This window comes from Lethenteron reissneri, chromosome 72, assembly GCF_015708825.2.
Source record: "Lethenteron reissneri isolate LAM-NWPU_2019-01 chromosome 72, ASM1570882v1, whole genome shotgun sequence".
Taxonomy (NCBI): Eukaryota; Metazoa; Chordata; class Hyperoartia; order Petromyzontiformes; family Petromyzontidae; genus Lethenteron; species Lethenteron reissneri.
The window spans coordinates 6,702,848-6,728,076 of record NC_083850.1 but is presented as its reverse complement, the minus strand read 5'-3'; the positions used below and the strand labels follow the sequence as shown (position 1 = coordinate 6,728,076).

Genomic DNA, 25,229 nt, shown 5'->3' with positions numbered 1-25,229 from the left:
TTTACTTTGTTTAATCATAACTGTGTGTAGGTTAGTGCCATCGGGGCTTAGTGAATACTACTCATGAATGAACTCATACTTATTTCGGATATAAATTGAAATCATGTTGGTAGAACAAGTCGCCTGCCTTTTCTAGACGAATTGTTATCTTCAAGTGCGTCCGTAAATAAACTGCTAAAATACACAGCATAGGGAAGGCTGTTTTGTTGGGGAGATGTAGTTTGGGTAAGGCGCTGTGGCCGGGTGATGACACGGATTCTGAAACATTGGAGTTAAACACTCGCTGCTTGGCCCCGTCGACAGCAGCGAAGACTGTCATATACCGCCCCATTTACGAGTTGGCTGTATGATGTGTATAGTTGAAGGTGCTAGGTGTTGTCTTCTTCTAACAGCTACTAACGTGCGTGTGTTGTCTGTTTTTAGGATTTGTCTATTGATGTTGTTCTTTTCATTGCGGCGTTTTTTTGTTGAGTTCTGTCACTTGAGTGTTGCAGTTTGTTTAAGAATTCGTCACGTGAGCGTGGTGTTTTGCTTGTGGGAATTTCGCTTTGTCACAATTTGTGATTGTTATAAAATTGTAAAGATTCATAATCTCATGAGTTTACAATGGGTTTGTGCGTGATTCTTATACGATCACACTGTGATTCTAATGCTTCTAATGATATTATAATACCTTACCTCCGTTTATATGTTTATAAATTAAAACACTAGTTAATAATCGTTTAATGTTTAGTGTTATAGTTTATAGTATTACAGTTTACATGTTATAAAGTAGAGTTTATCCCCGACATACTTCGGGATTAGGGACTGGTACGTTGATGAACGATTAACTACGGGGACCTTTCCCCTCAAGGAACACGTGTTAATCGGGTAGACAGCCAAGATGCTGACGGTTAAGGGCACACTTGTGTGACGGAGATCCTCCACCTGAAATTCTCTGAACATGTTTTTGCTAGGAACATTATAAAATAAAGAACTGACAAACATTTGTTAAAAATACGTTTTTATTCATCTGCAATAATTTTACGTCAAAAGTCGAAGGCAATATTTATTACGTCCTATGTTCACACATTTCCAGTAGAATGCAAACCATTTCCGTTCCAGGAATACCAAAGCGTATAAGTTTCATTCCCCATGATTTCCTTATTAGTTCACCACATGTGTTCACTGTGGGTCTATGTTGAAGTCAAGGCCATATATCCAACGAACGCGTCATCAATGTACAACCTGAAAACCGGCTATCTAAAGTCGATTAATACCAATCAAAAAAAGCTATATACTTGAAAAAGAACCCGTTTAAAATGTTGAGTAAAGATGTACCATCATACGCATTCCAACTTTAGCTCAACAGGAACACTTAACGACTACAATTGAACCCTCTCACAGCCAGTGCTCATCACACCAATTCGGCAAGTAATCCGATAACATTACAAACCACCACTGTGCACGTAATTAAACTCTCACAAAAACTGTAAAACTAAAATGGTCAAAATTACACACAAAAGTACTCGAAACGGCTTAATAGGTATAACCACATAACGTAATATTTTTTCAGTCACCCCGAGCTCTCTGGTTGACTCTCGAGCCACTCCATTACATCCAGCCATCTCTCGGGATCCAACTGCATGGGATCGAAGGTGGAAACTTCTTGAGGACTCATTGCAGCACCTTGAATTTCAGCTTTTGATTTCAGTTTCCTATCATTGTGGACCTTCTGATGCCTGTTAAGAGTTGACGACTGTGAAAATGCCTTCCCACACACAGGGCACAGGAATGGCTTCTCGCCCGTGTGTGTTCTCTGATGACTCTGAAGATGTGATGAGTGTGCAAATGTTTTCCCACACACAGAGCACAGGAATGGCTTCTCACCCGTGTGTGTTCTCTGGTGTCTCTTAAGACTTGTTGACCATGAAAATGCCTTCCCACACACAGAGCAATTGAATTATTCCTTGCCCCCGTGTGCGTGGGGCTGTGGAGAGCGTCTCTGCTCCATGTGAGCGTAGTAACAGTAGCGGTGTTATCGAGTACGCTATCGGCAAGGATGTTTAGCGTTGAGTTTTGGATTTTGTTAACTTCTAAAAGAAGAACGAGTTTATCCGCGAAAATAGACACTTACTTGGAGATTCACGGCATATCGATGTCTGGAACCCGTCTGAAGATGTCGCCACAAACTCTGCCGACGCAAAGTCGCCTAACTGTCGACACAGCAATTGTGCTCGCCAGGCTGCGTTGTCTCGCGCTTGAAGGGCGATCAGCAGAGCGACGAGTCGAGCGTCCAACCTCATCAAGTTCCCTCTCGAAATGGCATTGAGCTCTGCTTCTGAGCCGCCTTATAACTCCCCCCCTAGGATCAAATCCTTTGTCTTTCAGGATATTTGCATTCGATTGTTAATTTTGGAAGGTACAATCCGCATGTCTTTTAACATACCGAAGGGTAATGTGCCCATTGTGCTTCATGCATGAATATGTAAGTGCATCTCAGTTTGTAATTATGCGCTTATTTTGAATAAATGGAAACACTTTGTCCTCGATTTAAAGTGAATGCAGAGAAATTAGCATGTAACTTTAGAAAAGGAAGAGAGCGGCCTTCTCGACGAGGGAGTGAAACCCAATAGGTAATATTCTTTTACAGCGTTACAATGGATAGGTTGTAGTTCATAGGTTATAATATTATGTTTCACTATGATAGAGCTTAACATGTGAGAGTCTACAATATCAGAGTTGATCAAATGCGACGATCAAGGGCGTCAATCGGGTGAGTTTGAACAGAGGCTTTAATCAAAGGCGTCATCCCATCACGGAACACCACCTCCCTGCGTTTATTACAGCAACAGAAGCAACTACAGCAGCAACAACAGCAGCAACATCACATTTCGAGGGCAACGCAGCTACTTCCGATTCTGCTGCCCAGCTGTTTGTAGTCGGGACCTGCTCTCGCAGGACCCCACACGTCTTTGGAAATGATTGCGATGATCATGTCTGAGCTGAGAATTAAGTCACTCAAGATTACTTTTTTAACCATAACTTTAGGTAGGTTAGTGTCATCGGGGCTCTGTGAATACTACTCATGAATGAAATCACACTCCTGTATGACCGACATTGTACTAATTTTGGTTGATCGAGTAGAACAAGGCACATAACATGTCCAGACGAATTCTTATCAACAACAGTGTCCTTAAATATGATGCTAAAATAAATGTTAACACTGGATTAAACGTGCACCTCTTAACCCCTCCCTCGCATTTACGACTAACAATTTGCATTTGCACATAACATACATTCAAGTACAGTAATTTGCTAAAACGACCAAATTGTCATTCTAAAATTTGAATGCCATTCTTACCCTCGACCCCCACAGTTCACATATCCGACCGTCGGTTCGATTGAACGGACAATTAACAAACATGTGTTGAGTTCTATTATAATACTTCTAATGAAATTAAAAAACCGTACCTCCGTTTATGGTGGTATAAATTATAAAACCAGTTGGTAGCTTTCTTTGTCGTTTAATGTTTAGTGTTATTGTGTATAGTGTTATCAATTTACGTGTTTTTAAGTACAGGTGATTCCCGGTATACTTCGGTATTCTGGACCTGAACGTTGCACCGTCTCTCTGGGGACCCGTGTGGTGTGTGTAGCGAGTATCACGGGGTGGGCGGGTAGTGTGGTGATCGTGGTCACGGTTGGCACCGATGCACGCCCACCGCCACCACCCCTACTGGGCGGTGGACCTGCCACCACAAAGCAGCACGCGGCGGAGGAGTGAGGCGATCGCTGTCGCCACGCGAGCGAGGCTCCCTCGCTTCCTCTTCTTTTCGTGCATCTCCACCTGCACCTCTTCCGTTTTCTCCTCCGTCTCATCCTCCTCCATCCTCTCTTCTTCATCCTCCACCACCATCTCCTCTACCTCCTCCTCCTCTTCCTGCGCCACCTCCATCTTCTCCATCTTCTTCTCCTCCGCTAGCACCATCTCTTCCTCCTTCATCTCCTCCTCACCTTCCGGCACCACCATCTCCACCACCGTCTTCTCTTCCTCCTCCACCACCATTGTTTCCCCTTTGTCCGTCGTCTTCATGTCCTCCACCACGACCATCTGTTCATCCTTTGTTGTCTCCTTGTCCTCCATCTCCGTATTGTCTTTCTCCTCTCCCTCCGTGTTCTCCTCCATTGTCACCATCACAATCTCGTCCTCCTTTGCCTTCTCTTCCTCCGTCTCTACTTCATCCTCCATCTCCTTCACCTCTGGCTTCATCTCCTTCTCCACAACCTCTGTCTTCACTTCAAAGGCCTGGACGAGTGAGGAGGAGGGCTGCGCTGGCTCAGATCTGTGAAGAGACAACACGACACCGTTCTAGATTTGAAGCTTTCGTGATTGCAATGATTCAAATTCTTAGGTTTTTTCGGTAAAGTCACGTAGGTAAAAAAACATTAAAAAGTAAAATAAAATAACATAAAAAATAAAAATCACGACGTTTCGGAGGCAACACAAGCTTCCGTCTTCAGGTGGAACCGTCACAGCCACGACAGCTGTATCAGGTAAATGAGAGATTGCAGAAGCTACCACTTCGTTTATATAATGGTTGGAGAAGGTGGTGGGGCAAGGGCCGCATACTTTTATTAATATGGTAAGGTGAGGCTTAAGACTAAGAATAGACTGCATATCAAAGGCTGAGCCTTTGTTATGGAGAGGTGCGGTTTGTGACTCAACCTGTAACAGGGAGACCACCACTAGACATGGTAAAACTGTGATGGTTGTCTGTCAAACACGACACCGTTCCACCTTGCTGCTACGGCAGACATCGCCATCTCCCCATCGTCCGTGGGTGGAATGTGTGGCGGATTAATTCGAGCTGAATAGAAACAGCAATAACGACATGGCCAGTGAGTGTGCTTAGTATTGGTGCTGTCATTCTCATGGCGCCAGGCTATCCTTGAGATAGGTGCAGCTGTGTCTCACACAGACTGCTGTAGTTTCACAGTAGTGGGTGGCGTTGCTGTGCAAATTTAGCTGAATAATTTGAAGTGACATTTTTTTGGTTCTTTCGGTAAAGTCACGTAGGTATAAAATATAGTAAATTAAATCACAACGTTTCGATTGCAACACGAGCAATCATCATCAGGTGGGAAAACCACAGCAAGAAACGTTCTTGCAATAACGACATGGCCATCGAAACGTCGTGATTTAATTAAATTTATTTTATTTCATGCCTACGTGAATTTACCGATATAACCCAAAGAGTATGGATCCCTGTAGTCACTAAAACTTCAAATCTAGATTGAACATATTCTATATGTATATTTTAATTGACCCCTTGCACATAATGTCCTAAGCATTTCAAATGGCATCGATAGAGATCCTGAACGTCCACTGTGACGGAATGGGTGTGGATCTGTGTGGTCAATGCAGCAGCAATAATAGCCAGGGCGGGAAGCAAGATCTGAACTGTAATGGTGAAGAATGAGTGCACGAAAATTTGGTCGCTTCAACACATCCACGATTTAAAAAAAGTGTCCGTCAGTGATTTGTGGTCGAGAGAGCCACCTCCCTTGACGTCGAAGGCATCTCAAAGTGGCCTGGAAACAGGCGATAGACAGCGAAAATCTCACGGTGGATGGAGGGTTACATGGTGAAGATATGCCCACTTCGTTATGTGGTCTAACACAGAAACCAGTTATGAAAAATAAATCTGTCCTCAGTATAGCAGAATGTACACGTGGGGTTTGCAGTGTTTGTGAATTTTGAGAGCGCGACAGGGCTTGAGCACCTGTGCATCATAGCAACATTGACCTGGGTTTGATTTCCACGTTTGGCAACATTCTCCGTGTGGATTATGCAGCCACCTGTTCTGGGAATGTTCTGCAGCTTTCTCCCTGTTACTAAACCCACACAAGCAATGCAAATTGTTCAATTTGGATCGCAAACAGTAGCAACTTTCTTGAAAAATGCGAGCAAACTTGGCAGGATCCTCCTGAAAAAAAGTCTTGAGACCGAGTTAGGCTGATGCTGCGTGAGAAGCATGGCAATAAATAACAAAAATAAACACACAGGGCACACACGCAGAGTGGTTTACCGTGGCTCAGCGACTCCGGAGTTTGCTTTATCTTCTTGGAAGCCCTCTTCTCCAAAGCTCGGAGCTATTGGGCCCCACACAGGATTGGAGGACGTGGTGGCGGTGGTGGCGGCGGTGGTGTCAGTGGTAGTGGTGCTGCTGCTGGTGGTATCGGTCTGGAGCCATTGTCGCTCGATCTTGGCGAGGCGCTCCTCCTCCTCGAGGCGCTTTTGCTCCACAAGACGCTTCTCCTCCATCAAGTGCTCCTCCTCCTCTTGATGCTTCACTTCAACGAGGCGCTTCTCCTGCATGAGACGTTTCTCCTCGAGGAGCTTCACCTTGCGAAAGCGCCTCTCCTCAAGACGCTTCTTCTTCTTCTCGAGACGCTTCAGCTCTATGAGAAGCTTCACCTCAAAGAGGCGATTCTCCTCCATGAGGTGCTTCTCTTCCTCGACCCGCTGCACCTCAATGAGGCGCTGCTCCTCGACAAGGCGCTTCTCTTCTTCCACCCGCTTCTCCTCCATGAGGCGCTTCTCTTCCTTGACCCGCTTCACATCTATGAGGCGCTTCTCTTCCTCCAGATGCTTCTCCTTGAGACGCTTCACCTCGCGAAGGCGCTTCTCCTCTATGAAGCGCGTCTCTTCAAGGAGGCGCTTTTCCATGACGCGTTTCACGTCGTTGAGGATATTGTTTCGAAGGCACTTCTGCTCCGTTTGGTGCTTCAACTTGGCGAGGCGCTTCTCCTCATTGGGGCGCTTCTCTTCCATTGGGCATTTCAACTTCGCAAGACGCTTGTCCTCCTGGAGACGCTTCACTCCGCGGAAGTTCTTCACCTCCCCAATGCTCCTCTGTTCACGCGAAGATAAGCACATGACCATTCAGACATGCGCACTCAGGACAAAATATATTCTCGCAGGCACACAAACATAGACGGGCACATAGACAAACAAAAATGCATACTGGCACATCTATGTACGGATGCAATAATGCACATTAACTCATGAAAACATGCTAGCAAACGTATGAATATACACCATCACCTAATGTTATCAAAATACATGTTACATCCTCATATTCTCACAAATTCAATACGTGCACTTAATGCAGTGATAGTCTACAACGATTTCATGGCGATTGTTGGCAACAATTATCACGGGCAATAGTTTCCACAGAATGTTCTATTGTAAAGATCTGGATGCCCATAATCTGGACACATTTTATTGCAGCACCCATAATGGGCAACTGTAATGGCAACTTCCAATCAGCTCACAGACATAATTCATGAGATTGCATGATATCATTCTGTCTTCATTGGTAATGAATGGCGACTTCATTTGCCTGCACGAGTGGGATATGGCATGACGTGATGGTGGAGAGATGGAGTGATGGTGTTGGGAGATGGTGTTGTGATATGGAGAGGTGAAATTGTGGAATGTTCTGGAGAGACGGTGCCTTGTGATGGTATTGACGCTTTATGAGGCTCTATGCTATTGTATTGATTCTCGATTTGAAGCTTTCGTGACTGCAAGGATTCATACTCACGTATGTGACTTTACCGAAAAAACCTAAGAAAGAGTCACATACGTGACCTTACCGAAAAAACCTAAGAGTATATTGTATTGAGTTGGTGGTGGTGTGGTGTGATGAGAAAGGTGATGTGAAAAGATTGTGTGGTGATGTGAGGTGTAGTGATGTTTTCGTGCAATGGTGTGGGAGTGTGGAGAGAATGTGGTGTTTGATTCCCATAGACCCCATACACACCTTTGGGGAGGGATGCTCATAACTTTGGCCTGGGAAAGGGTCCACTTCATCCATAATGTCCCCCCACGTGGTCGACTGGCGCCATGACTCCCGGGCTACGGAAAACAAAATTAATTCAAAGGACGAGTAATGTCTTAGAGAACGAAGCACGTGGAGATTCACGGAACTAATTCTGAGATCCCTGCAATTACCTCTTAACACATAACATGACCTGCTGTTGAGAAATATTAATCACATGGCAGTAAAACTTTACAAGTCATTTTTTTGTAAGCATGTTGAGATCATCAATTTCATAAAGTTGAGACCCCCGTTTAAACCAATATGGATGAAACTCAGTTCTAAATCCATGCTGTCTGCACACTTGACCTTTACATCTTCCCATCACCGCCACGTCTACTAAAATAAATTAATAAGGGAGCTGCCTCCTCTGCATAAAAGCCACGTGATGCAGGTAACTGGGACTTACCATCATAGTCCTCCAAGATTTCAGCCCACTTGCGTTGTCTGTCCATGTTGTTGGGAAGAAGTAGTTTCTGTTTGATGTTGGAGGGCCTGGGGAGGTTGTAAAAACGCTCAGATTTAGCAACCTTTTGAATCACTCATCCTCTCAATGATTACATATTTGACCACTCGCTGTACCAATCATATCACTCACTCGCTTGTTTGCCCACTCACACGTGCGTCAGATCACTCACTCATGCACCCACGCGAACATGTTTATTTCAACTGCCTATTGCATTAAACATAATCGCCAGACATAACCGTGATGTTTAACCTCTAATCCAGACAAGCATGTTGATGCACAGCCCATTTGTATTAATCAACTGCTTGATAAACGCCCCCCTATGTCTTGTAGGTCATTGGGGTCAAATGACCATACTTAAATCAATTGTTATAACCCGAGAATGACGTCGTAGGTCACGTGATGTCAGAGGTACCGCCCATGTGGCTGTGACATCACAGAAAGGAGACGTCTATGGCAGCAGCTTGGGTCTGAACTAAAAGGCAGACTCCTCCGCCGTGTTGGAAAACATTCAATACATGTAATGCAGGGCACAATTATGCAGGCAATCAGAACATAATCATTATGGACATGTTAATCATATTAGTTGAGATTTAAACAGGTTAGTTATGAACGTTTTAAATGTTGACTTGTTTTAGGTCTAAACAATGACAGTAACAGCAACATATCAGAGCATGCCAAGTAACCTAATAGTCCTAATTTGGTTGCAGAAAATCCAAATACCAACATACACAAAAATAATGAAGCTTTAGTTTGTAGTCAAAACGTGCAATAAAAATAAACAACACACATCGTCAACAGGGACGCTCACCTCGTTGAGGATTCGCTCTGCAAAGGCTTCTTCTGCTGCTGCTCACTCGTGCGCATTCCTCTCGACTGCGGGTGGAGGCGTGGCTATGACGTAACAGAGGTGACGTCACTACAGCGAGGCTCCGCCCCCACGCGCTTGGCGGGCGCACCACGTGGTGCAGTGTGGGTGGTTGCGTCACCGGAAATAGCAGAGCCCTCGGTTCGACATTAAACATTTGCCCCCTCGCTTTGTGCTGTCTTTGATGTCGCCGTTACTGCGGCGAGGACTGAAGCGATGCCTGGCCATCAGGCCTGGATACTACTCATGAAAGAACTCGCACTCCTTTATGACCGACATTCTACTAATTTTAGTTGATCGAGACGAACAAGGCACGTGCCATGTCCAGAATAATTTTTATTACCAATATTGTCTTTAAATATGATGCTAAAATAAACGTTAACACTGGATTAAACATGCACCTCTTAACCCCTGCCTCGCATTTACGACTAACAATTTGCATTTACACGTAACATACAGTCAAGCACACTAAAATGCTAATACGACAATATTGTTATTCTAGGAATTTGAATTCGATTCTAACCCTGCACCCCTCAGTTCGCATATCCAACCCCCGGTTCGATGGAACGTTCGCTTTACATACATATGAGCAGAGTGCGATTATAATACTTCTAATGAGATTTGAATACCGTACCTCCGTTTATGGTGGTATGAATTCTAAAACCAGTCTATAGTCGTTTAATGTTGAGTGTTCTCGTTAATAGTGATACAGCTGAAGTCATAGAGGTGAAACGGCCTAAGTGTGTAACGAATGTAGATAGGGCGTCTCCGTTGGATCGTCCACCCATCGCGCCTCAAGACTTATGTCCATCCCCTCCCGGACAGCTCATCTCCATGTCCTGTACAGCCCACGTCTGGTGTGTCCGACGTGGTGGGGTGCTTGGCAACGGAAACCGTACTCCAAAGGAAATGTGTTGTGGCGCCCACAGTTTGCTAGCCCCTGAGGCTTGGGGTGCTTCAATAATAATTGTAATGAGATTCAAATCTTGCAAATCCTACCCCCGGTTCGCAATCACTTAACATGCATATGGGCACAGTGTGATTCTAACATTATCACAGTGCGATTAGAATTATTATTATGCGATTATAATCACGAACCTCCGTTTATTTTGTTCAAAACTAATAATACCGTACCTCTGTTTTTGGTGTTATAAATGATGAAACTAGTTAATAGATTATAGTATTTTAATTATTTTTGTTATCGTTTATAATGGGGACCTTTCCCCTCCAGGGACACATGTTAATGGGGAGACATCCAAGATGCTGCCGGTAAAGGGCAGATTTGTGTGACGAAGATCCTCCACCTAAAACTCGCTTAAAACACGTTTTTGCTATGAACATTGTAAAATAAATAAACGGACAAACATTTGTTAAAATACGTTTTTATTAATCTGCAAAAATGTTTACGTTAAATCTAAAACCGAATATGTATTATGTTCTATGTTCAAACAGTTACAGTACAATGCAAACAATTTCCGTTCCAGGAATACCAAAGCGTTAAAGTGTCATTCCCCATGATTTCCTTATTAGTTAACCACATTTGTTCACTGTGCGTCTATGTTGAAGTCAAGGCCATATATCCAACGAACGCGTCATCAATGTACATACCAAAGCAGATTATTACCATCCAAAAAAAGCTTTATACTTGAAAAAAACCCGTTTAAAATGTTGAGTAAAGATCTAACTGCATATGCATTCCAACTTTAGCTCAACAGGAAGACTTAAATCCGACAAAATCAAAAATCACCACCTGCACGTCAAGAAACTCTCAAACAAACTGTAAAACTAAAGGGTCAGAATTACACACAAAAGTACTCAAGGCGGCTTAATAGGTATAACTACATGCAACATTATATTTCAGTCACCCCGAGCTCTCGGGTTGATCCTCGAGCCAGTCCATTACATCCAACCATCTCTCGGGATCCAACTGCATGGGATCGATAGTGGAATTATCTTCAGGAATCATTGCAGCACCTTGAATTCCACCTTTTGATTTCAGCTTCCTATCATTGTGGACCTTCTGATGCCTGTTCATGGATGATGACTGTGAAAATGCCTTCCCACACACAGGGCACAGGAATGGCTTCTCGCCCGTGTGTGTTCTTTGATGAGTTTGAAGAGTTGATGAGTCTGCAAATGCTTTCCCACACACATGGCACAGGAATGGCTTCTCGCCCGTATGTGTTCTCTGATGACTCTAAAGATGTGATGACCATGCAAATGTCTTCCCACACACAGGGCACAGGAATGGATTCTCGCCCGTGTGTGTTTTCTGATGAGTTTGAAGATTTGATGACTGTGCAAATGCCTTCCCACACACAGAGCACAGGAATGGCTTCTCGCCCGTGTGTGTTTTCTCATGAGCTTGAAGATGTGATGGCCGTGAAAATGTCTTCCCACACACAGAGCAATTGAATGGCTTCTTGCCTCCGTGTACGTGGGGCTGTGGAGAGCGTCTCTGCTCCATGTGAGCGGAGTAACAGCAGCGCTGTTATCGAGTCAAAAGTACGGTTTCGGCCGCAAGGATGTTTAGCGTTGAGTTTGGGATTTTGTTAACTGCTGAAACAAGAACGACACTCGCGTCTAACCCGAGACGCAAAAAAATCCCGTAAATGTGACGAAGAACACGTTTAAGAGTTTATCCGCGAAAATAGACACTTACTTGGAGATTGACGGTATATCAATGTCTGGAACCAATCTGAAGATGTTGCCACGAACTCTCCCGACGCAAAGTCGCCTAACTGTCGACACAGCAATTGTGCTCGCCAGGCTGCGTTGTCTCGCGGTTGAAGGGCGATCAGCAGAGCGACGAGTCGAGCGTCCAACCTCATCAAGTTCCCTCTCGAAATGGCATTGAGCTCTGCTTCTGAGCCGCCTTATAACTCCCCCCCTAGGATCCAATCCTTTGTCTTTCAGGATATTTGCATTCGATTGTTAATTTTGGAAGGTACAATCCGCATGTCTATTAACATACCGAAGAGTAATGTGCCCATTGTACTTCATGCATGAATATGTAAGTGCATCTCAGTGTGTAATTGTGCGCTTATTTTGAATAAATGGAAAAACTTTGTCCTCGATTTAAAGTGAATGCAGAGAAATTAGCATGTAACTTTAGAAAAGGATGAGAGCGGCCTTTTCGACGACGAGGGAGTGAAACCAAATAGGTAATATTCTTTTACAGCGTTACAATCAGGGGCGGTTTCTTCATTAGGGCGATTGGGCGACGCACCACCAATGTCATTCAACCAGTCACGCTAGCCGTCACTGCAGCCTCTGGATATAGTCCAATCAGCGTCATGCTACGTTCTGTGGAGTACCGCCTCTTTTGGGGCGATTTTACTCCGGCTGAGAATCGCCCCGAGTGGCCCCATAGACTTACATTGAAAGATGTTTTTTTTCGAACGGGGGCGCTCCAATGCATTCTCTATGGCTCCGGGAGGGCAAGCCCCAACGTGCTTACGTCATCATACGTGCTTACGTCATCATACGTAAGCACGTTTCATCCAACAATATAATTTATCGCTACCGAGTGGAATCTTTAATAAAATAAACTTGAGTGGTTTGTTTTAATAGTGAGTATATAAACAAACAAGATGTATTGTAAGAGTCACTTTATTTTTCATTAATATTAAAGAAGTGAAGTTGCCTTTACATGCTTAAGCTGTTAATTTATTAATTGCATGGGTGGACCTTAATCATCCAGACATTTGCCCCCCCTGAGAGATTTTGCAGGAGCCGCCACTGGTTACAATGGATAGGTTGTAGTTCATAGGTTATAATATTATGTTTCACTATGATAGAGCTTAAGATGTGAGAGTATACAATATCAGAGTTGATCAAATGCGACGATCAATGGCGTCAATCGGGTGAGTTTGATCAGAGGCTTTAATCAAAGGCGTCATCCCATCACGGAACACCACTTCCCTGCGTTTATCACAGCAACAGAAGCAACTACAGCAGCAACAACAGCAGCAGCGACAACAACAGCAGCAACATCACATTTCGAGGGCGACGCAGCTACTTCCGATTCTGCTGCCCAGCTGTTTGTAGTCGGGACCTGCTCTCGCAGGACCCCACACGTCTTTGGAAATGATTGCGATGATCATATTTGAGCTGAGAATTAAGTCACTCAAGATTACTTTATTTAACCATAACTTTAGGTAGGTTAGTGTCATCGGGGCTCTGTGAATACTACTCATGAATGAAATCACACTCCTGTATGACCGACATTGTAAAAATTTTGGTTGATCGAGTAGAACAAGTCACATGACATGTCCAGACGAATTCTTATCAACAACAATGTCCTTAAATATGATGCTAAAATAAATGTTAACACTGGATTAAACGTGTACCTCTTAACCCCTCCCTCGCATTTACGACTGACGATTTGCATTTGCACGTAACATACATTCAAGCACAGTGAAATGCTAATACGACAATATTGTTATTCTAAAATGTGAATGCGATTCTTGCCCTGTACCCCCCACAGTTCACATATCCGACCCCCGGTTCGATTTAACAGATAATTTACATACACATGTGTAGAGTGCGATTGTAATACTTCTAATGCGATTTAAATACCGTACCTCCGTTTATGGTGCTATAAATTATAAAACCAGTTAATACTTTTTTGTCGTTCAATGTTTAGTGTTATTGTTTATAGTGTTATCAGTTTACATGTTTTAAGTACAGGTGATTCCCGGTATACTTCGGTATTCTGGACCTGAACGTTGCGAAACGATTCATAACGAGGACCTTTCCCCACCAGAGCGCAATCCGCTAATGAAAAGATCACGGGGCGGCGGGAACACGTGCTTCCATGGGCGGTGGGGGTCAGGGCATGGTTGTATTGCCTACAGGTGCCACCGGGTATGTCCCCCAAGTTGCTTTTGCCCATGGCGGGGTCAGGTAGAGGTTATAGAGGTGGGTGATGTAAAGACAGTGCGTCAACTAAGGGGCAAGTGGTGACAACAAGATAGAGAGAGTTCGAGAAGGGAAGGCGAGACCAAGTGTGGGCGGAGGTTCACGCCGAGAATGAGAGAGGGGGAGGAACGAGGTTTGGGGCTGTGTTGGCTGGTTGCTGTCTCGTCGTCGTCGTTGCTATATCGTGACGCCCGGGGTCTGAAACCGCATTACAATTGTAACGATTCATTATTTCACGGGCTAATATTGGGTTTGTGCGATTATTTTACATATTCATACTGAATATTGCTATTTGATGCAATTGAGATGGAACATTCATCCAGCAGTGGGCAGCTTGATCCTAATACCACCAAAGTGTTATTCAAATAATTTTAATCCCATCCTGATCCTGCACCTTCCGCTTCACATATCCCACCATTATTGGTTGGCACGTCCACATTACATACATACATGTTTCATGCATACATACTACATACAGACATATTATATTCATGCATATTACATACAGACATGTTACATATTCACGAGCATAGTGTGATTCTTAGAGGAACACGGTGTGAAGCGAATGAGATTCGAATATCACACTTCAATGTACGGTGTTCTAACCTGTAACACTAGTTTATTATGTTATTTTATAGCGTTATAATGTATCGCTCATAGCTTATATTGTTAGAGATCACAACATTATGGTTTACTATAACACTAGTTTGTAGTGTTATTTTAAAGCGTTACAATGTATAGCTCATAGTTTAAAGGTTATATTGTTAGAGTTTATAATGTTAGAGTATGCTCTGTGAGTTTACAATTTGAAAGTTTGTGAACGTGCCCTATTCTCGTGGGACCCGACACGAATTTGGAAATAATTGCTATGATCATGTCTGAGCTTGGATGAGCGACTAATGTTTACTTTGTTTAATCATAGCTGTGTGTAGGTTAGTGCCATCGGTGCTTAGTGAATACTACTCATGAATGAACTCATACTTCTTTCGGATATAAATTGAAATCATGTTGGTAGAACAAGTCGCCTGCCTTTTCTAGACGAATTGTTATCTTCAAGTGTGTCCGTAAATAAACTGCTAAAATACACAGCATAGGGAAGGCTGCCTTGTTGGGGAGATGTAGTTTGGGTAAGGCGCTGTGGCTGGGTGATGACACGGATTCTGAAACAATGGAGTTAAACACTCGCTGCTTGGCCCCGTCGACAGCAGCGAAGACTGTCATATACCGCCCCATTTACGAGTTGGCTGTATAATGTGTATAGTTGAAGGTGCTAGGTGTTGTCTTCTTCTAACAGCTACTAACGTGCGTGTGTTGTCTGTTTTTAGGATTTGCCCATTGATGTAGTTATTTTCATTGCGGCGTTTTTTTGTTGAGTTCTGTCACTTGAGTGTTGCAGTTTGTTTAAGAATTCGTCACGTGAGCGTGGTGTTTTGCTTGTGGGAATATCGCTTTGTCACAAATTGCGATTGTTATAATAATTGTAACGATTCATAATCTCATTAGTTAAGAATGGGTTTGTGCGTGATTCTTATACGATCACACTGTGATTCTAATGCTTCTAATGATATTATAATACCTTACCTCCGTTTAAATGGTTATAAATTAAAACACTAGTTTATAATTGTTTAATGTTTAGTGTTATAGTTTTTAGTATTACAGTTTACATTTTATAGTGTACAGTTTATCCCCGACATACTTAGGGATTAGGGACTGGTACGTTGATGAAGGATTAACTACGGGGACCTTTCCCCTCAAGGAACACGTGTTAATCGGGTAGACAGCCAAGATGCTGCCGGTTAAGGGCACACTTGTGTGACGGAGATCCTCCACCTGAAATTCTCTCATATTTTTGCTAGGAACATTATAAAATAAAGACCGGACAAACATTTGTTAAAAATACTTTTTATTAATCTGCAATCATTTTTATGTCAAAACTCGAAGGAAATATGTATTATGTCCTATGTTCACACATTTCCAGTAGGATGCAAACCATTTCCGTTCCAGGAATACCAAAGCATTTCCTTATTAGTTCACCACATTTGTTAACTGTGCGTCTATGTTGAAGTCAAGGCCATATATCCAACGAACGCGTCATCAATGTACATCCTGAAATCGGCTATCTAAAGTCGATGTTTTTATACTTGAAAACTGAAACGTTTAAAATGTTGAGTAAAGATGTACCTACAGACGCATTCCAACTTCAGCTCAACAGGAACACTTAACGACTACAATTGAACAGTCTCACAACCAGTGCTCATCACACCACTTCGGCAAGTAATCCGATAACATTACAAACCACCACTGTGCACGCCAATAAACTCTCACAAAAACTGTAAAACTAAAATGGTCAAAATTACACACAAAAGTTATCGATACGGCTTAATAGATATAACCACATGACGTAATTTTTTTCAGTCACCCCGAGCTCTCTGGTTGACTGTCGAGCCACTCCATTACATCCAGCCATCTCTCGGGATCCAACTGCATGGGATCGAAGGTGGAAACTTCTTCAGGACTCATTGCAGCACCTTGAATTTCAGCTTTTGATTTCAGTTTCCATTCATTGTGGACCTTCTGATGCCTTTTAAGATGTGACGACTGTGAAAATGCCTTCCCACACACAGGGCACAAGAATGGCTTCTCGCCCGTGTGTGTTTTCTTATGATCTTGTAGAGTTGATGACCGTGCAAATGCCTTCCCACACACAGGGCACAAGAATGGCTTCTCGCCCGTGTGTGTTCTCTGATGAGTTTGAAGAGTTGATGAGTCTGCAAATGTCTTCCCACACACAGGGCATAGGAATGGCTTCTCGCCCGTGTGTGTTCTCTGATGACTATGAAGATTTGATGACTGTGAAAATGTCTTCCCACACACAGAGCACAAGAATGGCTTCTCGCCCGTGTGTGTTCTCTGATGACTCTGAAGATGTGATGAGTTTGCAAATTTCTTCCCACACACAGGGCACAGGCATGGCTTTTCGCCCGTGTGTGTTCTCTGATGACTCCGAAGATGTGATGACTGTGCAAATGTCTTCCCACACACAGAGCACAGGAATGGCTTCTCGCCCGTGTGTGTTCTCTGGTGTCTCTGAAGATTTGATGACCGTGCAAATGCCTTCCCACACACAGAACACAGGAATGGCTTCTCACCCGTGTGTGTTCTCTGGTGTCTCTTAAGACTTGATGACCTTGAAAATGCCTTCCCACACACAGAGCAATTGAATTGTTCCTTGCCCCCGTGTGCGTGGGGCTGTGGAGAGCGTCTTTGCTCCATGTGAGCGTAGTAACAGCAGCGGTGTTATCGAGTCAAAAGTACGCTATCGGTCGCAAGGATGTTTAGCGTCGAGTTTTGGATTTTGTTAACTGCTAAAACAAGAACGACGCTCGCGTCTAACCGAGACGCAAAAAAAATCCCGTAAATTTGACGACGGTCACGTTTAAGATTTTATCCGCGAAAATAGATACTTACTTGGAGATTCACGATATATATCGGTGTCTGAAACCCGTCTGAAGATGTCGCCACGAACTCTCCGAAGCAATTGTGCTCGCCAGGCTGCGTTGTCTCGCGGTTGAAGGGCGATCAGCAGAGCGACGAGTCGAGCGTCCAACCTCATCAAGTTCCCTCTCGAAATGGCATTGAGCTCTGCTTCTGAGCCGCCTTATAACTCCCCCCCTAGGATCCAATCCTTTGTTTTTCAGGATATTTGCATTCGATTGTTAATTTTGGAAGGTACAATCCGCATGTAGATTAACATACCGAAGAGTAATGTGCCCATTGTGCTTCATGCATGAATATGTAAGTGCATCTCAGTGTGTAATTGTGCGCTTATTTTGAATAAATGGAAAAACTTTGTCCTCGATTTAATGTGAATGCAGAGAAATTAGCATGTAACTTTAGAAAAGGATGAGAGCGGCCTTCTCGACGAGGGAGTGAAACCAAATAGGTAATATTATTTTACAGCGTTACAATCAGGGGCGGTTTCTTCATTAGGGCGATTGGGCGACGCACCACCAATGTCATTCAACCACAGTCACGCTAGCCGTCACTGCAGCCTCTGGATATAGTCCAATCAGCGTCATGCTACGTTCTGTGGAGTACCGCCTCTTTTGGGGCGATTTTACTCCGGCTGAGAATCGCCCCGCGTGGCCCCATAGACTTACATTGAAAGATGTTTTTTTTCGAACGGGGGCGCTCCAATGCATTCTCTATGGCTCCGGGAGGGCAAGCCCCAACGTGCTTACGTCATCATACGTGCTTACGTCATCATACGTAAGCACGTTTCATCCAACAATATAATTTATCGCTACCGAGTGGAATCTTTAATAAAATAAACTTGAGTGGTTTGTTTTAATAGTGAGTATATAAACAAACAAGATGTATTGTAAGAGTCACTTTATTTTTCATTAATATTAAAGAAGTGAAGTTGCCTTTACATGCTTAAGCTGTTAATTTATTAATTGCATGGGTGGACCTTAATCATCCAGACATTTGCCCCCCCTGAGAGATTTTGCAGGAGCCGCCACTGGTTACAATGGATAGGTTGTAGTTCATAGGTTATAATATTATGATTCACTATGATAGAGCTTAAGATGTGAGAGTATACAATATCAGAGTTGATCAAATGCGACGATCAATGGCGTCAATCGGGTGAGTTTGATCAGAGGCTTTAATCAAAGGCGTCATCCCATCACGGAACACCACTTCCCTGCGTTTATCACAGCAACAGAAGCAACTACAGCAGCAGCGACAACAACAGCAGCAACATCACATTTCGAGGGCGACGCAGCTACTTCCGATTCTGCTGCCCAGCTGTTTGTAGTCGGGACCTGCTCTCGCAGGACCCCACACGTCTTTGGAAATGATTGCGATGATCATATTTGAGCTGAGAATAAAGTCACTCAAGAGTACTTTATTTAACCATAACTTTAGGTAGGTTAGTGTCATCGGGGCTCTGTGAATACTACTCATGAATGAAATCACACTCCTGTATGACCGACATTGTAAAAATTTTGGTTGATCGAGTAGAACAAGTCACATGACATGTCCAGACGAATTCTTATCAACAACAATGTCCTTAAATATGATGCTAAAATAAATGTTAACACTGGATTAAACGTGTACCTCTTAACCCCTCCCTCGCATTTACGACTGACGATTTGCATTTGCACGTAACATACATTCAAGCACAGTGAAATGCTAATACGACAATATTGTTATTCTAAAATGTGAATGCGATTCTTGCCCTGTACCCCCCACAGTTCACATATCCGACCCCCGGTTCGATTTAACAGATAATTTACATACACATGTGTAGAGTGCGATTGTAATACTTCTAATGAGATTTAAATACCGTACCTCCGTTTATGGTGCTATAAATTATAAAACCAGTTAATACTTTTTTGTCGTTCAATGTTTATTGTTATTGTTTATAGTGTTATCAGTTTACATGTTTTAAGTACAGGTGATTCCCGGTATACTTCGGTATTCTGGACCTGAACGTTGCGAAACGATTCATAACGAGGACCTTTCCCCACCAGAGCGCAATCCGCTAATGAAAAGATCACGGGGCGGCGGGAACACGTGCTTCCATGGGCGGTGGGGGTCAGGGCATAGTGTATTGCCTACAGGTGCCACCGGGTATGTCCCCCAAGTTGCTTTTGCCCATGGCGGGGTCAGGTAGAGGTTATAGAGGTGGGTGATGTAAAGACAGTGCGTCAACTAAGGGACAAGTGGTGACAACAAGATAGAGAGAGTTCGAGAAGGGAAGGCGAGACCAAGTGTGGGCGGAGGTTCACGCCGAGAATGAGAGAGGGGGAGGAACGAGGTTTGGGGCTGTGTTGGCTGGTTGCTGTCTCGTCGTCGTCGTTGCTATATCGTGACGCCCGGGGTCTGAAACCGCATTACAATTGTAACGATTCATTATTTCACGGGCTAATATTGGGTTTGTGCGATTATTTTACATATTCATACTGAATATTGCTATTTGATGCAATTGAGATAGAACATTCATCCAGCAGTGGGCAGCTTGATCCTAATACCACCAAAGTGTTATTCAAATAATTTTAATCCCATCCTGATCCTGCACCTTCCGCTTCACATATTCCACCATTATTGGTTGGCACGTCCACATTACATACATACATGGTTCATGCATACATACTACATACAGACATATTATATTCATGCATATTACATACAGACATGTTACATATTCACGAGCATAGTGTGATTCTTAGAGGAACACGGTGTGAAGCGAATGAGATTCGAATATCACACTTCAATGTACGGTGTTCTAACCTGTAACACTAGTTTATTATGTTATTTTATAGCGTTATAATGTATCGCTCATAGCTTATATTGTTAGAGATCACAACATTATGGTTTACTATAACACTAGTTTGTAGTGTTATTTTAAAGCGTTACAATGTATAGCTCATAGTTTAAAGGTTATATTGTTAGAGTTTATAATGTTAGAGTATGCTCTGTGAGTTTACAATTTGAAAGTTTGTGAACGTGCCCTATTCTCGTGGGACCCGACACGAATTTGGAAATAATTGCTATGATCATGTCTGAGCTTGGATGAGCGACTAATGTTTACTTTGTTTAATCATAGCTGTGTGTAGGTTAGTGCCATCGGTGCTTAGTGAATACTACTCATGAATGAACTCATACTTCTATCGGATATAAATTGAAATCATGTTGGTAGAACAAGTCGCCTGCCTTTTCTAGACGAATTGTTATCTTCAAGTGTGTCCGTAAAAAAACTGCTAAAATACACAGCATAGGGAAGGCTGCCTTGTTGGGGAGATGTAGTTTGGGTAAGGCGCTGTGGCTGGGTGATGACACGGATTCTGAAACAATGGAGTTAAACACTCGCTGCTTGGCCCCGTCGACAGCAGCGAAGACTGTCATATACCGCCCCATTTACGAGTTGGCTGTACAATGTGTATAGTTGAAGGTGTTAAGTGTTGTCTTCTTCTAACAGCTACTAACGTGCGTGTGTTGTCTGTTTTTAGGATTTGCCCATTGATGTTGTTATTTTTATTGCGGCGTTTTTTTGTTGAGTTCTGTCACTTGAGTGTTACATGAACAGAGTGCGATTATTATACGACCACACTGTGATTCTAATGCTTCTAATGATATTATAATACCTTACCTACGTTTATATGGTTATAATTTAAAACACTAGTTTATAATTGTTTAATGTTTAGTGTTATCGTGTATAGTATTACAGTTTACATGTTATAGAGTACAGTTTATCCCCGACATACTTCGGGATTTGGGACTGGTACGTTGATGAACGATTAACTACGAGGACCTTTCCCCTCAAGGAACACGTGTTAATCGGGTAGACAGCCAAGATGCTGCCGGTTAAGGGCACACTTGTGTGATGGAGATCCTCCACCTGAAATTCTTTGAACATGTTTTTGCTAGGAACATTATACAATAAAGAACTGACAAACATTTGTTAAAATACGTTTTTATTCATCTGCAATAATTTTACGTCAAAACTCGAAGGCAATATTTATTACGTCCTATGTTCACACATTTCCGGTAGAATGCAAACCATTTCCGTACAGGAATACCAAAGCGTTAAAGTTTCATTCCCCATGATTTCCTTATTAGTTCACCACACTAGCAGTCGCCGCCCGCTTCGCGGGCGGTGTGTATGTGCTTGGTTGGTGGGGAGTTGAAAGTGGCTGGAAACAATAGACATGTTTTGGTGATTGTTTTATGTTTATTTTTGTGAGGTTATATGTATTTTTATGGGACGCTCAATCGACAATATTAAAGAATGCAACTTATTCAAATAAAGAATGCAACTTATTGAAATATCTGTCGATACACGATATTCTTCGTGTACACTCCGTGTTCCTCCTCGTCGTCAGGTCCCTCAATAAGCGCCTTGATGTTGGATCTTGCCGTGACTCGCGATGGTGCCACGTACAGTTGGCCGTGCGAGAAGCATGGCGTTGGTAGATATAATCCCAGGTTGTGAACAGTTTGCCCTTGCGCCTTGTTGATGGTCATCGCGAAGGCTGGGACAATGGGGAACTGTTTGCGCCGAAGTCGAAATGGGAAGTCCTTCGTGTCCAATTCGCGGCAGATATGGTTGTTCTCAAGCAGCGAGTCCAAGACCAAGTGTGGGTACTCGGAAAGCTGCGGGAGGTCGTCAAAGTCCTACAGAGCCATCCCACCTGCCGTGAGGAACTCGTGGAGGCTGTGAAGGGTCTTGAACTTTACCATTTCTTTTATTTTCTTTGATGCTGCTAATCCAGCATAATGCACGGGTATAAGTAGTACTAATCACATACCTGCATTTCCCATATCCCCTCCCTTTGATGCTGCTAATCCTGCATAATGCACGGGCATAAGTAGTACTAATCACATACCTGCATATCCCATATCCCCTCCCTTTGATGCTGCTAATCCTGCATAATGCACGGGCATAAGTAGTAGTAATCACATACCTGCATTTCCCATAAATATGCTAAATTCCTCTTGATATGCAAATTATTTTGTCAAGGCGCCCTTTCCCCCCCTTCCAACCAAGCTTATATATATGCTCCAAGCACGTGTGCTGTTTCATTCAGACGCTGTCGCCTCGACAGACCTGGTTTTCACCTGAGGACGGCTGCTTGCGTTGTGGCCGAAACGTCGTGAGAATTATTTTATTATGTTATAATTTTTTTATTTTATTACTTCCCTTCTACGTGACTTGACCGAAAGAAGCTAGAAGATTTACCATTTCTTCTTTGTTGGTCACCTGGCGGTTCTGGTACTCGTAATCGCGAGCCAATTCGTCGTAGAATTTATCCCAGAGAGCCTTCGTATCTGCTGGCATGGAATACAGCAGAATCGTAGCGAAGAGTTGACGAAGCTGGTACGGCATCTGAAAGAGCAAGGCTTCTACCAGACACGCAACCCATTCGCGATCGCTCTCAAGGTAGCCTGCTCGCATGGCTGCTTCCAGCGGTTTGTTTTGTTTTATTTTATTCGTAACGCACCATCCATATGCGCTCCACCATCCACCATGCTTTGCATCGCAAAGACACAGCTCCGGTGTGCATCAGCGTGTGCGCCATCCACAGTGACATTGGTCAGCAATTGCACCGTTCCAATCGCACACAGGTTGGCCCCTGCATCCTCTGTCTGTATGTACACACAGACAGATCTGCTATGGGGCCACCTATTTGTATTTTGTTGGTGTTTTTAAGTTTACGTATTCCCATTGTGGGTGTTTTACGCATGCATTAGATTTTTGGGTTCCTCACATATGGTATCAGAGGTGTGGGTCACTCCATTTCTCAATCTAACAATAACGGGGATCGTTTCAGTTATGCCAGCTTGCAGAGAGAAACATTGCATGATCGTATACTAATAATGACAGAATTAGTACCCCAGTGGAGGGCATCCCCCACCCGGCGCTTCTTACCGGTACTGTGAGACTTAGAAATCCAGACCTCTCCTCCTACTGAACCGTTCACAATACCCTGTGGTAGTACCATAATCATCTCAAAAAAGCGATCACTTTCCAATGGCCATTTTGATCCCGGGAGTTATCCGGGTGGTGTCGCACTGTACTCATTGTCTTAGCATGTCGCAAATTCCGATATGGCTTGTGCAACGGCCAGAGAGTGACAGCGGCGGGGGCCGGGCTGCAACCTTTTTAGACAGTTTATTACATTTCAAAGTGCATGGGATTGGCACTCCAAAACATGATAAATGTACAGTAATGCCAACTGCATCCGTGCCAAACATGATACGCGGACACATGCTGCATATTATGCAACACATGCCCTTACCAGCAGCAGCATGCACAACATCGCAATTACACAACCGAAATAGACAGCAAGCCGTCCATGGAGACGTGATCAACGTCAATACATAATAATGGTAATAAGCCGAATAAACCAAAAAGTAGCCATTGTACCCATCAAACAGTCAGCTGGGTTGCCCCATGGGGGTATTGACCCATGGGCGAAACTGTAGGGGTGCGCTACGCAACTGGCCGTGGTCCCGGCAGGTGAAGCTGCCAGCTCAGTCCGCTAAGACTTACTGTATAGCCACCCCTGCCTACTCGTAAGGTAAAGTTGTTTGGGGACTCCACTAATCGCAGCACGCAGCACCCATTTTTTACATAAATAAACGTAATATTAGCGTAAATACCATTCGCACACTTGCATACACACCACACTCACACAGCGCAGGGTCTGCGCCCACAGTGCACTGCAGCACTGCGGCGCAGACCTTGCCAGACCTATGCTATCGCTCTCTTCCGGGCGTGTTAATTATTTATTTTATCGAATCAAAGTGAGCTGTGGCTTTTTGCCGGCTGTTTTATTTTCGTCGAACCAGAGCGAGCTGTTTGGGCGGGTCCGTAAATAAATTAACGTCCAGATACGCACGCAGACGACCAAACCAGCGTAGTTGTTTAAGATATGTGCATGTAACATGTATGCATGTAACATGTATGTATGTAACATGGTACATGCATGTATGTAACATGTATGTATGTAATATGGACGTGCGAACCAAGGATGTGATATGTGAAACGGAAGGTGCAGGATCAGGATGGGATTAAAATTACTTGATTAACACTTTGGTGGTATTAGGATCAAGCTGTCCACTGCGGGATGAATGTTCCATCTCAATGGAATCAAATAACAATATTCAGTATGAATATGTTCAATAATCGCACAAACCCAATATTAGCCCGTGAAATTATGAATCGTTGCAATTGTAATGACTTGTTTGATAAAAGTATTTAATCAAAGTTTGTTATCCCATCACGGAACACCACTGGAACTGAAGCATATTAAGCAGCAACAGCAGCAACAACAGCAGCAGCAGCAACAGCAGAAGCAGCAGCAACTGCAGCAGCAGAAACTGCAGCAGCAGCACCAACTGCAGCAGCAGCAACTACAGCAACAGAAGCAACTGCAGCAGCAGCAACTGCAGCAACTGCAGCAGCAGCAACTGCAGCAGCAGCAACTGCAGCAGCAGCAACTGCAGCAACACAAGTCTGACATTAACCGGCAACGTCTTGGCTGTCTCCACCATCAACATGTGTTCCTAGAGGGGAAAGGTCCCTGTTATAAAT

General features: G+C 43.6%; 1 protein-coding gene and 1 pseudogene across 1 annotated transcript in view; both read right to left on the bottom strand.

Moving 5' to 3' along the window:
- Positions 1-6,817, bottom strand: part of LOC133361359 (zinc finger and SCAN domain-containing protein 2-like) — a gene marked incomplete at its 3' end in the record, with an annotated part of 39,975 nt that extends 33,158 nt beyond the window's left edge. The window contains exons 1-2 of the mRNA XM_061580283.1: positions 6,656-6,817; positions 4,199-4,288 (exon numbers count right to left, since the gene is read on the bottom strand). Of these exons, the coding sequence (XP_061436267.1) occupies positions 4,199-4,288; positions 6,656-6,817 (252 nt within the window). The remainder of the gene's footprint in view (positions 1-4,198; positions 4,289-6,655) is intronic.
- A 2,151-nt stretch (positions 6,818-8,968) lies between these two features.
- LOC133361358 (zinc finger protein 836-like) overlaps positions 8,969-25,229 on the bottom strand; it is a 63,456-nt pseudogene continuing 47,195 nt past the window's right edge.